Here is a 16,096-nt window from a genome sequence, read left to right on the forward strand (position 1 = left end):
CACATTATGTTTTGGGCTTCTGTACCAGCCCAAGGCAACCACATCCCTTTAGCAGTAAAGATCTGTGTCTCCAAAGATGCCCCAGTAGCTCCCCATCTTCTTTTCTGCTGATTCACTGCACATGCTCTGTGCTGCTGTCACTTACTGAGTTTAGGGACCCACTCACAATATACAGTACACATAGAATAGAAATGTCACAATATAAGGCTGATTAGTAATTAATACAGATAATTACTACATGGCAGCACAGAAACCAGTGCAATTAGCATCAGAATTTAATAATCAGCAAACCTGTAGCATCAGCTTATATTACAGCCAGGGAAGCTCATTTTCTGCTGGATAATTAGTGACGAGCCCTAAGTTTAGCTTCTCAACAGCCAATCAGAGCCCACTGAGCATGTGAGTGTCACAGACACTTTCCAAGATGGTGACCCCCTGTGACAAGTTTGAAGCCCTGGATCATTGCTGCTATTGACAAGCTGAAACTTTAGGCTGGTAAAATAAATTCAGTATAAGAAATATGGCATTTTTAACTATATTAATTTTTAGGGTTTAGTTCTCATTTAAAGCAATATGCTCCATCACCCTTGCTGTCATTCCTGACGGTAGTTAGAAGTTGGCATTAGCTGAGCTGCTGAGCTGCCCAGCATTCTTCTAATAATCCCATAAATATAACATGTCCTCAACAAAAGCCAGTGTCTGGGACATGTCCAAATAAGGACTGGCAGTCTTTTGTAATAAACTATTTACAAACAAGGGCTTTCTCTGCGTCATTGTTTATGCACCTTACCTTTTTTATCTGTAGAACAGAAAGCACCTGTTGTAGGACTACATTTCCCATCATTCTTCATCAACATAAGGGGTTTTTTTTTAGATTTAAAGCTTTTTGCTATTCCTTGACATGAGATATTTCTATAGATACTGGATATTATCATCTTGGGAATGGAGCTGGGAGTCTTACAAAACTTCTGATAGCCTTTGATGAGTGTCTGGATTCTGGATGTGGGTATTTTTGACCATTCGTCCATACAAAATCTCTCCAGTTCAGTTAAATTTGATGGCTGCCGAGCATGGACAGTCTGCTTCAAAACATCCCATAGATTTTCCATGATATTCAAGTCGGGGGAGTGTGACGGTCATTCCAGAATATTGTCCTTCTCCCTCTGCATAAATGTCTTTGTAGATTTCCAAGTGAGTTTAGGGCAGGGGTGTCCAAACTTCGGCCCGAGGGCCAAATGCGGCCCAGGATGCATATGAATGCGGCCCAGTTTGGTTCCTGAGGAAACGTCATGTCGCAAAGGATATAGGAGGAGGGGGGACTCTGCCCATTGCCCAGTTAGTAATAATACTATAATAATAAGTCTATTTAATATCCAGGTGTCCCATATTCCAGTGTATAGCTCCATCTGGTTATCCAACTGGCATTGTATTTCTTTTCTGTGTATTTCCTTTACTTTTACAAATCAAATGTGTTTGTGTATATCATGTGTGGCCCCAGACAATTCTTCTTTTTCCAATGTGGCCCTGCGAGCCAAAAGTTTGGACACCCCTGGTTTAGGGTCATTGTCTTGTTGGAATATCCAACCCCTGCGTAACTTCAACTTTGTGACTGATGCTTGAACATTATCCTGAAGAATTTGTTGATATTGGGTTGAATTTATCCGACCCTCGACTTTAACAAGGGCCCCAGTCCCTGAACGAGTCACACAGCCCCACAGCATGATGGGACCTCCACCAAATGTGACAGTAGGTAGCAGGTGTTTTTCTTGGAATGCCGTGTTTTTCTTCCACCATTCAAAGCACTTTTAGTTATGACCAAATAACTCAATTTTTCAATCAGCCAAAAGCACTTTGTTGCAAAATGACTGTGACTTGTCTAAATGAGCTTTTACATACAAGTGACTCTGTTTGTGTTTGTGTGAGTGCAGAAATGGCTTCTCTCTCATCCCCCTGCCATACAGATGTTCTTTGTGCAAATTGCGCTGAATTGTAGAACAAAGTACAGATACACCATCTGCAGCAAGAGGTTCTTGCAGGTCTTTGGAGGTGATCTTTGGGTTGTCTGTGGAATAACAGATTTGCTGATTCTCTTTGGATCTATTATGGCTGCTTACCAAGAGAAAATTGGGTAGATGGAGAGAATGTGATGACGTATAAAATTTACCTTGGCATCAGTTATATGTCAGTCTCTTGAAAGGCCCCCAGTGCTATTGGAGTAAAATACATTTCTACAGGAGACCATTGCAGAAACCCTACTGGAAAAACTCCCCAATCCATTTAGGGCTTTAGCACAGGGGCAGATTCAGGGAGATTTAGTAGCCTGGCGACTAATCGCCTCTTCTTCGGGGGCAACAATCTCCCCGAACTGCCTTCCGCCTGCTAAACTGAAAATCGCCTGTGGCAATGCACTCGCGGCGCTTCGATTTCTGAAGTCGCCCGAAGTTGCCTCACGAGGGCAACTTCGTAAATCGAAGCGCTGCGAGTGCATTGCTGCAGGCGATTTTTCATTTTAGCAGGCGGAAGGCAGTCGGGGGAGATTGTTGCCCCCGAAGAAGAGGCGATTAGTAGGCTACTAAATCTCCCCAAATCTGCCCCTGTGCTAAAGCCCTTCATTGAACGGATATTTCTTACAGAAATGAATTGAATATATTATTCTATATATTTTGGGCACACTATAGAACACAATACAAAAGCAGGCCCGGATTTGTGGAGAGGCCACCAAGGCCCGGGCCTAGGGCGGCAGGATTTTAGGGGGAGGCATGAAGCCCAACTACACTCACATTGGTTCAGAAACACTGGGGATGCTCATGAGATACAATCGTTTTTTACATTTCCAGTGCACCAATCCCCATTGCTCTGGTTCCAATGATGAAAATTTGAGCCAATAAAAGGGAGGGGATGGGGGCGACCAATAACAGTGGGTCTAGGGGCGCCCGCTATGTAAATCCAGCCCTGTGCAAAAGTCTTTGAAGCTTTCTATGCTCTGGTCTTTGAAACTGAGAGGCCATGTATCTGACTATGTGACGTTGCCTTTATTGCCATCTATATTTCTAACCCAGATCTTCCCTAATCTTCTCTCCGCAGGACACACACCAGCTGAAATTGCTAAAGACTTTAGAGGGCCACGCGTATGGGGTTTCTTATCTGGCATGGAGTCCAGATGACAACTATCTAATTGCATGTGGTCCAGACGACTGCTCCGAACTGTGGCTGTGGAATGTGCAAGTAAGAATGGCTGCTTGGGAGGGAATACATTTTATTATTTTGACACAGATGACAACTCACTTTGATCCAAAATGTGCGCAGGGGATGCTGGATTTTAAAGTAGTCCTCTAACTAGAAACTTTTATTTTTGTTTTTGACTAATGAAAGGACATGTCATTCTAATTGGCTCCCAAATAAACATTCAGTAGATTTTGCAAACACGCCAGTGTAACCAGCACAGGGCAACAGTATATCGTATTGTCATTGCTTTAAAACACTTTAATTATTTGGTGTTACTGTTCCTTTGGACAGTAATTAAAATATAATGTAATGTAGTAGTAGTAGTACTTATCTGTTATCTACTGTGTATCCTGTGCTTGAATGGCTGCCCCATGGCTACACAGCAGCTTGTTTATATAAACTATAGTAGTACTTATCTGTTATCTACTGTGTATCCTGTGCTTGAATGGCTGCCCCCATGGCTACACAGCAGCTTGTTTATATAAACTATAGTAGTACTTATCTGTTATCTACTGTGTATCCTGTGCTTGAATGGCTGCTCCCATGGCTACACAGCAGCTTGTTTATATAAACTATAGTAGTACTTATCTGTTATCTGTGTATCCTGTGCTTGAATGGCTGCCCCCATGGCTACACAGCAGCTTGTTTATATAAACTATAGTAGTACTTATCTGTTATCTACTGTGTATCCTGTGCTTGAATGGCTGCCCCCATGGCTACACAGCAGCTTGTTTATATAAACTATAGTAGTACTTATCTGTTATCTACTGTGTATCCTGTGCTTGAATGGCTGCCCCCATGGCTACACAGCAGCTTCTTTACATAAACTATAATTGTTTTTCTGAAGCAAACACAGCAATTTTGCCAGTGCAGGACAACTGTACATAATATTGTCTTTCCTTTTAAAAACCCTTTCATTTTTTGGTGTTACTGTTGCTTTAAAGGGGTTGTTCCCCTTCCGAACACTTTTTTCAGTTCAGTTGTTTTCAGATTGTTCCCCAGAAATAAAGACTTTTTTCAATTACTTTCCATTATTTATTTTTTACTGTTTTTTCAAAATCTAAGTTTAAAGTTGAATGCTGGTGTCTCTGGTGTTTGAGTCTGAGTTCAGTAATTCAGGTGCAGACTCTGAACTGTTACAATTTACAACATTTAGTTGATCCATTTCTCAGCAGCATCTCTGGAGAATTAGCAACTATTGTATCAATTCTAACAGCTGCCTGTGATGAAACCCAGAGATTCTGCTCAGCAGGGACAAAGATAAGAAATGTATCCACTAAATGTAGTGTAGCGACCCCCCTCTCAGCTGCTTCAGAAGGTGAAAAATGACACTTTACACTTCAATATTAGAAAAACTGTCACCCATAGAAAATAGAAAGTCATTTGGAAAAAGTCGTTATTTCTGGTGATCTGTCTGAAAACAACTCGTTGTTGTTGTTATTTTCTTATTGTGCAAAAGAAAAAAAATTATAGGCCTTCTTGGTTGTAGTAAGCTTAACATGACATCTTACATAACAAAACAGAACACAACTCCTGCTTTTCAGCTCTCTAACTCTGAGTTAGTCAGCGACTTTAAGGGGGGCCACATGGGACATAACTGTTCAGTGAGTTTGCAATTGATCCTTCGCATGCAGCTCAGATTAAAAGCAATAGTTATGACCCATTACACTAATTGGTTAATGCCTGGTAACCAATCAGTGGAAAGCAAGAGAGCTGTAAAGCAGGAAGTAGTTTTCTGACATCCAGTCACTACTCCAGCCTTTATACATTACATTTTTCTAATTATTGAAAACATTTTTTATTTTGAACAGCCTGTCTTATTTACCCAGTTTTTATTTTTATACTGAATAATTCTGTTATTAAAGGTTTTGGTTCTTGTTACATCACAGTGTATGACTTTTATATTACAGACCGGTGAATTAAGGACGAAAATGAGCCAATCCCATGAAGACAGTCTGACCAGCGTGGCGTGGAATCCTGATGGAAAACGCTTTGTTACTGGAGGGCAGAGAGGCCAGTTCTACCAATGTGTAAGTTCCTTTGTTCCTCCTCCCACTATTCATGTTTTTTTTGTGTCTCCCATTCACACCTTTTCTGTATAATTATATTTATAACCTGCTATCTGCCTAAAGTTTTAATATACAACATACGAGATGATGCTGTATTTCTTGCCTTTGTTTTGCTTGGCATTCTCAGAAGAAGAAAACACAAGTTGGGGTCTAGGTTCGATGGTGCATGTGGGTTACCCTGAGGGCTTTGTGTCCTCTCGGATCCTCCCACACCCCAAATACATACAGGCAGGTTAGCTGGCTCATAAAACCGTTTCTATAGTGTAGTGGTCCCCAAACAGTGGCTGGTGAGCAACTAGTGGCCTCAAAGCAGCTGCTTATTTTTGAATTCCTGGCTTGGAGGCAAAATGCGGTTGCATAAAAACATGGTGTACTGACAAATAGGGATGCACCGAATCCACTATTTTGGATTCGGCCGAACCCCGGAATCCTTTGCAAAAGATCCGGCCGAATACCAAACCGAGTCCGAATCCTAATTTGCATGTTCAAATTAGGGCTGGGAAGCGGAATCCATTGTTTACTTCCTTGTTTTGTGACACAAAGTCACGAGATTTCCCTCCCGCCCCTAATTTACATATGCAAATTCGGATTCCGTTCGGCCAGGCAGAAGGATTCGGCCAAATCCTGCTGAAAAAGGCCGAATCCCGAACCGAATCCTGGATTCGGTGCATCCCTACTGACAAACAAAGCCTCTTGTAGGCTGCCAGTCCAAATAGGGGCTACCAATGGTCAATCACAGGCCACCCCAGGAACTTTTCATGCTTGTGTTGCTCTCCAACTTTTCCTTACATTTAAAATTTGATCTCGGGTTAAAAGGGTTTGGGGTCCTTGCTCTACTGTATGTGAATGTAATAGGGACCTTAGAATGTAAGCTCCTCTAGGGAAGGGACTATTATATATATATATATATATATATATATATATATATATATATATATATATATATATATATATATATATATATATATATATATATATATTCCCCCACAGTACTGGCACTCACGATAAAGTCATTAGTCTGCCTGGGTGCAGAATCTGTAAATAATCTCCATAGCAAATCGAAGGACCCGCACTCACAGGACTTAAAATTCAAATTTTACTTTATTTCAGAGCAAAAGACTGACGTTTCGACCGACCCACGGCCTTTCTCATATATATATATATATATATATATATATATATATATATTAATAATCTACTGTTTGTTTCCAATGCAGGATTTAGATGGCAACCTGCTTGATTCCTGGGAAGGGGTAAGAGTGCAATGTCTGTGGTGTTTAAGCGATGGCAAGACTGTCCTTGCCTCAGACACACACCAGCGAATCAGAGGTTATAATTTCGAGGACCTCACTGATAGAAACATGTGAGTACTGCCCTGAGTGTATTAGAGAGTGCATGTGTTTAGCCACTTTTACTGACATAGGCTGGGTACAAAACCAGCATTATGGTGTGTACGGGTCTTAAAGTAACAGTAACACCAAAAACATTTAGAGGAATGACAATAAAATGTTATGTCGCCATGCACTGGTAAAACTGGTGTGTTTGCTTCAGAGACTATAGTTTATATAAACAAGCTGCTGTGTAGCCATGGGGGCAGCCATTCAAGCACAGGATACACAGTAGATAACAGATAAGTACTACTATAGTTTATATAAACAAGCTGCTGTGTAGCCATGGGGGCAGCCATTCAAGCACAGGATACACAGTAGATAACAGATAAGTACTACTATAGTTTATATAAACAAGCTGCTGTGTAGCCATGGGGGCAGCCATTCAAGCACAGGATACACAGTAGATAACAGATAAGTACTACTATAGTTTATATAAACAAGCTGCTGTGTAGCCATGGGGGCAGCCATTCAAGCACAGGATACACAGTAGATAACAGATAAGTACTACTATAGTTTATATAAACAAGCTGCTGTGTAGCCATGGGGCAGCCATTCAAGCACAGGATACACAATGTTTAACAGATAAGTCTTGAAGAATCTGATTGTATATTACAGAGGGTATCAGTTATCTGCTGTGTATCCTGTGCTTTTTCTCCTTTTTCAGCTTTTAATGGCTGCCCCCCATGGCTACACAGCAACTTGTTTATATAAACTTTTGTAGAGTTTCTGAAGACTTTCATTTTTTTGGTGTTATTGTTCCTTTAAGCAGCCAATACGTTTTTACTCCTAGTATTTACATGGATTTGTTAATTATTTTGTTCCTTATTTGAACGTCTGTTGTGACAGAACTTAAAATGTTATTTTACATACTTGTTTTGGGGTAGAATATCCCTAGGCTGGTTATCCCTCTCTGGTTTTGGCCACAGCAGGTTACTAGGGAGGGTCACATCAAAGGACAAACAAGTCTCCCCTTTATAATACTGATTTTCCTTATGACTATGATTATTTTGCCTTTGCTAGTCTAACTAATTTTACCAGCCCCACAATTTACCCCTCATTCTGAGATCACATGTCACAAGTGATGTATATGAGGCGTGTTTTGCCTTCGCCAATTCACTTATGACGTAACTGTTTAAAAGCGCACTGTGGTTGGATCGTGTAGTAGATAATTTGAGGTCTTTTGCCTACACAACGGATTATAAGGTGGAAAAGATGGTGATGCCTGTGCCATGTGATGGGTCATTGCTGGTGTCCATGCCATTCAATGTAGTTTTATGTAGGGATGCACCAAATCCAAGATTCGGTTTGGGATTCGGCCTTTTTCAGCAGGATTTGGATTCGGCCTAATCCTTCTGCCCAGCCGAACCGAATCCGCATATGCAAATTAGGGTTCGGTTCGGTATTCGGCCGAATCTTTCGCACAGGATTCGGGGGTTCGGCCAAATCCAAAATAGTGGATTCGTTGCATCCCTAGTTTTATGCAGCCCTCTGCACTGCAAATGCATACAGTACTTGTGGGGTTCACCGACAAAAGATTAATTTAGTTAACTGTGTTTGTCACGTTGCACCCCATGATTCAGTTTTGCTTCCTTTTAGAGTGCAAGAAGATCATCCTATAATGTCCTTCACAATATCAAGAAATGGAAGATTAGCTTTGTTAAACGTTGCAACTCAGGTAAACTTCGCTTTCATCTGCCATTTACCCAACCGCATTATTTAGAGGCAGCGACAGTCAAGTGTTATGCAAAGTTATTGCTTTGGAATTTATTTGGTTTGGGTATAAGATGATGTGCATTTCTTTCAGCTTTCATAAGATGTGGATTAAGCTTATCCCAGTACTTTATACTGAGGCTTCAAGGAGCAGCTGCTCACCTTTGTAGGAGTGGGGTTTTTAGTATAACTAAAGAAGTAGCTAGATATGTTGTACATTGTTTTGTGCTTCTGTACCAGCCCAAGGCAACCACAGCCCTTTAGCAGTAAAGATCAGTGTCTCCAAAGATGCCCCAGTAGCTCCCCATCTTCTTTTCTGCTGATTCACTGCACATGCTCTGTGCTGCTGTCACTTACTGAGCTTAGGGACCCACTCACAATATACAGTACACATAGAATAGAAATGTCACAATATAAGGCTGATTAGTAATTAATACAGATAATTACTACATGGCAGCACAGAAACCAGTGCAATTAGCATCAGAATTTAATAATCAGCAAACCTGTAGCATCAGCTTATATTACAGGGGAAGCTCATTTTCTGCTGGATAATTAGTGACGAGCCCTAAGCTTAGCTTCTCAACAGCCAATCAGAGCCCACTGAGCATGTGAGTGTCACAGACACTTTCCAAGATGGTGACCCCCTGTGACAAGTTTGAAGTCCTGGATCATTGCTGCTATTGACAAGCTAAAAGTTTAGGCAGACGCACAAGCATCCTCCTCCTCCTTGACTTGTTAGAGTGCAAGTCTTGGGACCAGTGAGAGAGTGGGGCTCATTTATCAACACTGGGCAAATTTGCCCATGAGCTGTTACCTATGGAAACCAATCAGATTGCTGCATTCATTGTTCTTCTTGCAGCTGGCTTTATAATGCTAATCACTGATTGGTTGCTATAGGTAACTGCCCATGGGCAAATTTGCCCAGTGTTGATAAATGAGCCCCAGTGCTGGCACAATTCTAGTTACTCTTCCCTGCACTAATAGACTTGTGCATCTTTCCTTTCTTTAGGGTGTTCATTTATGGGACTTGCAAGACAGAGTTTTAGTGAGAAAGTACCAAGGTGTGACACAGGGCTTTTACACTATCCACTCGTGCTTCGGTGGCCATAATGAAGACTTCATCGCTAGCGGCAGTGAAGGTACTGGTTTGTTTTGCTGTTTGTACTGTCTGTCTGTGTGAGATTTGTGATGTGATATTGTGAGACATTCAGTGTATTGTAAAGCCTTGCACTGGGCCAGGTACCTGCAAGAAATACAGGTAAATATGCCAGAAACATGTAAGTTGCTTCTTACCTCTTTCCCCTGCTACTACCAGTTTCATGTTGGGTAGCAGGTCAGACTGCAGGTAAAGCTGTAGTAGGTATGAGCAGGTAATAATTAAATAATAAAACTATGTACAAATGTGGGAAGCAGGCCCAAGACAAGTGCAGTTCTCTGGCCGTAGGTGGGTAATGCTCACCAGGACAGTCCGGAAACTAAATAGTCAATAGAAGACTCTTTTCTATGCATTAACTTAATCTTGTTATTCTTCATGCTAAAAGAGTTAACATAATGACACGTTAAGCCCTTTTGTTTAGCAAACATCAAGCTAGTGTTGGGGTTTGTTGTAGTCATACTCCACTGGCGACTTTCAATGCGATACCATCTGTTCCGATGTGCTCAGACTAATCGCAGGCGTCATGTCGGATGCGCCAAATCTAAGGTAAGTAATAGGAATGACGGACGTTGTCGGAGCGTGGATATGACATGATTGAAGACGCAACAAGCAGCGTACGCATCCGACAGTCGTGACGTGTTGCATACACTCTGCGATAGAGTCCTATGTGGAACCAATTTGTTAAACCCGACCCGGACCCACAACCCGCATACTTACCCGCTACCCGACCCGCAAGTACCTTATCCGCTACCCGATCTGCGACCCGCTCACCATCAAGAAACAGGAAGTGTTGTCATTGTAAGCCGGAAGTGACATCATTGCAAGTAGGCGTGAGAGAGGGAAAAAAAATCGCTGTTGAGAAGACCCACGACCCGAACTGCCGACCCGCAAACCCAGAGAACCGCCAACCTGCGTCTATACCCGCTCCTGAAACTCGCAGGTTTTTGCAGGGAACCCGCGGGTACCCATCCCACTGCAGTACTCTACTCTGAGACAACGTTCGACATTCCTATAACTTTCCTTAGATTCGGCACATCCGACATGATGACTGCAATTAGTCTCAGCACGTTTGATCAGATTGTATCGCATTGAAAGTCGCCCGCGGAGTTCTACCCTTAGGGCTATTGCACACAGGGAGATACTTGCCAACTGGTTGCCCAGACAGCTGGTGCAAAATACCTATAATTGCCCCATGTGTTATTGTCCTTAAGCATCTTAATAACACTAGATAATATGCATAAACGTATATAACAGTTGTATATAATCACCGCTCCCTATTGCATCACCATACAGATACCCTTTCCAATTGTGTTCTGTTTGCAGATCATAAAGTGTATGTTTGGCACAAAAAAAGTGAATTGCCCATTGCAGAGCTCACAGGACACACGCGCACAGTTAACTGCGTGAGTTGGAACCCGCAGATTCCTTCACTGATGGCCAGTGCTTCTGACGACGGTACTGTTAGGATATGGGGACCAGCACCTTATGTAGACAACCAGGAGTTTGAAGGTAATGAGACCTGGTGAGATGGGAGACCTACTATCTAGCTCAGATGCAACACGGCAAGATTTTCTAATCTTAAATGGGTTTTTCACCGTTGAGTTAACTTTTAGTATGATGTAGAGCAGTGATCCCCAACCAGTAGCTCGTGAGCAACATGTTACTCTCCATCCCCTTGGATGTTGCTCCCAGTGGCCTCAAAGCAGGTGCTTATTTTTGAATTCCAATCTTAGATCTAGATCTATTTTTGGTTGTATAAAAACCAGGTGTACTGCCAATTAGAGCCTCAATGTAGGTTGACAATCCACATAGGGGCTACTAAATGGCCAATCACATCCCTTATTTGGCACCCCAAGAACATTTTTCATGCTTGTGTTGTTCCCCAACTCCTTTTACTTCTGAATGTTGTTCACGGTTTCTAAAGGTTGGGGATCCCTGATGTAGAGAGTAATATTCTGAGACAATTTTCAATTGGATTTTAATTTTTTATTATTTGTGCTTTTTCAGTTATGTGGCTTTTTATTCAGCAGCTCTCCAGTTTGCTGTTTCAACCATCTGGTTGCTAGGGTCCAACTTAACCAAACAACCATGGATTGATTTGAATTAGAGGCTGGAATATATATAGGAGAGGCCTGAATAGAAAGCCGAATAATAAAAAGTAGCAATAAAACAATACATTTGCAGCCTGACAGAGCATTGGTTTTTAGATTGAAAGCTGGAAAGAGCCAGTAAATAAAAGTGATATAATTAAAAACTATAATAAAATGAATAATGAAGAGCAATTAGAAAGTTTCTTAAAATTGTATAAAAGCTGCCGACAGACTCGGCAGCTTATTGGCCCGTGTGGGACCCTCCAACGGGCTTCCCTGATCTATATCTATCCGAAAGTTGTCCAGATATTAATCGGGAAGGGCTAAAAATCCAGTCGGATCATGGACCGCATGTGTCCGTTGATGTGGTCCCACAATCCGACCGGCCGCACTACTTGCATTATGATCTGATCGTTGGGCCCTAGGGCCCGGATCAGTCTGATATCACCCACTTCAAGGTGGATCTCTCTGTGTATGGCCACCTTAATGGGTCAATTTCTGATCTCTGAATGTGCTTGCATGCTGACTGGAATGGGATTGTCCCACCTGTGCACACACAAAGCAGATTTTTGTTTAGAAATTCATTTTCACGACAAAATGTGGTCTGCGTGCGCTGACTGACTTACCCCATTCCTTTCGGTACAAACATTCAGATAGCGGAAGTCCGTGGATCTGCTTTTCTCCCCCGATGCATTAATTGATCCGTGTGCCACTGTCCCGTTTTGTTCAAAACTGTTCTGCATTTATATAAATCGTTGATATTGATTATGTTATTTCTTTTTCTCCTCCTTCCCCCAAAATGCCCTTCCACTTCTGTTCTAGAGGAATGCAGTAGCATGGATAGTTGATGGCAAGTTGCGGCACAGACGACTTCCCTCACTTAAAAATTAGTCGTATTTTTAAAAAATGGCTCGGGATCGGTGCAAACAGACGAGATCGATTAACCGGACAGACGTTCGTCGCTGAAGAAAAGAGAGAAAAAAAAATGTAAAATAAAAAAAACACAAAAAATTGTTAAAGTCTGAGGGGTCACTCTGGGGCCCTTACATTTTACCATCCTGCTTCATAGTACCCAGCTCAGATGAAGCGCGTCGTTTAGAATGTTGTTGGACACCGTGTAAATCCCCCATCGGTTGTGAAGAACTGTGCTATATTCAGGCTATCCATCGAACTCGGTATCTTTTCCCCCGTCTGCCGTTTGGTGTGGCGGGGCTACCATACATGTTGCTCTTCTGTGTAATGAAGTTTAAATGCTTGTTTGGAAAACACAAAAAAAAAAAAAATAATAATAATTATTTAACAGTTTAGAAGGCTTGATAGAGTGCTTTAGTCTGAGTATCCATTTAATAGGAAAGTACATCCTGCTCTATCCGCCTTATTTACCCGTGAGATCTTTTCAGCTTGGTTCATGGATAGTAGCCTTAACTTTTATTTTAACATTTATTTTCTCCCCCCCTCCCCCCCTCCCCCCCTTGGCAAAAGGACAACAGATCTGGTTCCCCTAATTGTTAAGGTCAATTGAAACATCGCACACAAAGGAAATTTTGTATTTTCTCCCCACGAAAGACTAAAGAGCGCGAGTGTGTTACCCTCCACCCGGCACCATTTTTTTTTTAAAGTAAATTAAGTATTTATAGGACTATATTGAATTAATTTGTATACGTTTAACCAGCTATTTACCAGTTAGATGATCAAGAGAGAGAGGGATTTCCCCTCATTGCACAGGCAATGAAAAACGAGGGGGCTGGGAGGGGTGTTGTTTTTTTTTTGTTTGTTTTATTGTATCACATTTGTTTAGCTGCTGATATTAAGTAAAAAATAAGGTCTGAGGCTCACCCATTGTGTTTGTAGCAGATCTGGTCTTCATGTGCAAAGGTTCCATCTTGGCTTGTGGCTTTAAGGTCTGCCAATCATTTCACCCTCCCTCGGTTGGATTAGAACTTGCAATTGGGCTCACTTGCCCTTGGAGAGGGGAACTCTTTTACTGACCGATATGATAATATGCTCTCAGCCTATTTTTCTTTTTATGAATGACTGTATATCCTTTGTTTTCTGTTTGTTTTCTCCTTCCACATTCACCTCATGTACCATACAGTATCAATTTGCACAAGCATTGACAGGAGGCAGGTTTACTTGTCCTTTACATACTGCCATCATTCAGATCTTCATGGGTAGATCTGTAGCGAATACAGAACCAGCATTAAAGATATTCATTGTACACAACTCGCCCTGTCACAGTCATTACCCCCGACAATGTGGCAATACTGCAATTCTATGAGGCCGGGGGCATTTAGCCTGTCAATCCAGCGCTGGTTATAAGCGATTCTTTACCATTCTGCTGTTCTATCGGTAGAGCACGTCATACAAATCATTTTTAAAAAGTTACATTTTCAGGCCAGTGTTTTTTTTTTTTTAATTAATAAAGAAATGTTTTTCCTTTTATTTATTTTTTTCTTTTTACAAAAAAATGCTGTTTTCCCTGTTTCTTACAGTAATAATGGGAAGGGCAACACCCATTGCCCTCTATGTGTTGGTCGGGAGCAGTGGCTGTTGTCTCAACATCACGGCTTTGAAGCTCTTAATTTAAGGGATACGGTCATGGGAAAAAAAAAATGTTTTCAAAACGAATCAGTTAATAGTGCTGCTCCGGCAGAATTCTGCACTGAAATCCATTTCTCAAAAGAGCAAACAGATTTTTTTATATTCAATTTTGAAATCTGACATGGGGCTAGACATATTGTCAATTTCCCAGCTGCCCCAAGTCATTTGACTTGTGCTCTGATAAACTTCAATCACTCTTTACTGCTGTACTGCAAGTTGGAGTGATATCACCCCCTCCCTTTTCCCCCCAGCAGCCAAACAACAGAAAAATGGGAAGGTAACCAGATAGCAGCTCCCTAACACAAGATAACAGCTGCCTGGTAGATCTAAGAACAACACTCAATAGTAAAAACCCATGTCCGACTGAGACACATTCAGTTACATTGAGAAGGAAAAACAGCAGCCTGCCAGAAAGCATTTCTCTCCTAAAGTGCAGGCACAAGTCACATGACTTGGGGCAGCTGGGAAATTGACAAAATGTCTAGCCCCATGTCAGATTTCAAAATTGAATATAAAAAAATCTGTTTGCTCTTTTGAGAAATGGATTTCAGTGCAGAATTCTGATGGAGTAGCACTATTAACTGATTCATTTTGAAAAAAAAAAAGTTTTCCCATGGCAGTATCCCTTTAATGTATGGGTTCCCTTTGTCAGAGGGGTGTCAGGGATGTGGTGGGATTTTACTCCCAGTACAACATAAAGTGCTCTGAGTTTAGTAACACTAACCGCTTAATCCTCTGTTTAGATGCAGAGGAATAGAACCTATTAAAGGATAAGTAAACCTTTAAATTAAGTGAATGTAAAATGGATGAGGCGGCTATTCTAAGCATTTTTGTAATATACATTCATTATTTATTTTGTTTTTATGCCAAGATATTAAGGGATACATGTACTGTTAATATGAATGAATTTTGCTCCAACAGTGCCACCTGCTGGTCAGTTTCCCACCAGTCTGACCACCAAGTAGTCAAGGAAGTTGTCAGGAGAAAGTTCTTCTGCTTAGAAATAAAAATAGAAACCTTTCTCACATTTTTCCTAAGCAGAAGAACATCAGAGCAGCCTCTTTCTTTCTCCTGACCATTTCCTTGACTACTTGGTGGTCAGACTGGTGGGAAAATGACCAGCAGGTGGCGCTGTTGGAGCAAAATGTATTCATATTAACAGTACATGTATCCTTTAATATCTTGGCATAAAAACAAAATAAATAATGAATGTATATTAAAAAAAATGCTTAGAATAGCAGCCTCATCCATTTTACATTCACTTATTTTAAAGCTTTACTTATGTTTTAATAAGCAAGGCCTTTATTTCCCATATACAGTACAGTACAGGCCCACACTGCTCCAGCTCTTTATATTCTTATTTTTGAGTTGGAAATGCCCTGCACCCTGGTCAGCAGGTCTGGACTGAGAATTAAAATAGGCCCTGGCATATCAGGTACACAGAGGCCCAAATAGTCCTCCACCAGCCCATTAAATAGTGACTTTCTATGGCACCTTATAGCAGCCCATGAAGAGAGAAGAAACCGTACCCTTGATTGCCTATATAATATTCTATCCTCTTAGTTTCTGCAGAGGTCTGACACAGGTCAGAAAATTCAATTTTGAAAAAAGGATTTTTCTATAGAGAGAAAAAAAGAAAGTACCCGCAGGAAAACTATTCTAGAATATCGGTCTATGCCTTATAGGTACTTCTAATTGGCTGGTCTGTGATACAGCCAATAGACTTGTATGTGAAACCTGTGCAATTAGCTTATTCTGATTAAAATGTGAATTAATACATAGTATACTTTGGTAAAGACATTAGATCTAAAGTTCAGTGCATAAATTAGATTGTTTCCTATACATCAATTAGTT

General features: G+C 41.2%; 1 protein-coding gene across 1 annotated transcript in view; it reads left to right on the plus strand.

Annotated features, from left to right (window-relative positions):
- The window catches only part of wdr26.S (WD repeat domain 26 S homeolog), a 39,637-nt gene extending 25,554 nt beyond the window's left edge, over positions 1-14,083 (plus strand). Inside the window, exons 9-15 of the mRNA XM_041564234.1 lie at positions 3,085-3,225; positions 5,136-5,255; positions 6,512-6,657; positions 8,282-8,360; positions 9,405-9,534; positions 10,875-11,060; positions 12,464-14,083. Coding sequence (XP_041420168.1) covers positions 3,085-3,225; positions 5,136-5,255; positions 6,512-6,657; positions 8,282-8,360; positions 9,405-9,534; positions 10,875-11,060; positions 12,464-12,489 — 828 coding nt within the window. The 3' untranslated portion in view covers positions 12,490-14,083. The remainder of the gene's footprint in view (positions 1-3,084; positions 3,226-5,135; positions 5,256-6,511; positions 6,658-8,281; positions 8,361-9,404; positions 9,535-10,874; positions 11,061-12,463) is intronic.
- Positions 14,084-16,096: the final 2,013 nt, after the last annotated feature.

This window comes from Xenopus laevis, chromosome 5S (genome assembly GCF_017654675.1).
Source record: "Xenopus laevis strain J_2021 chromosome 5S, Xenopus_laevis_v10.1, whole genome shotgun sequence".
Taxonomy (NCBI): domain Eukaryota; kingdom Metazoa; phylum Chordata; class Amphibia; order Anura; family Pipidae; genus Xenopus; species Xenopus laevis.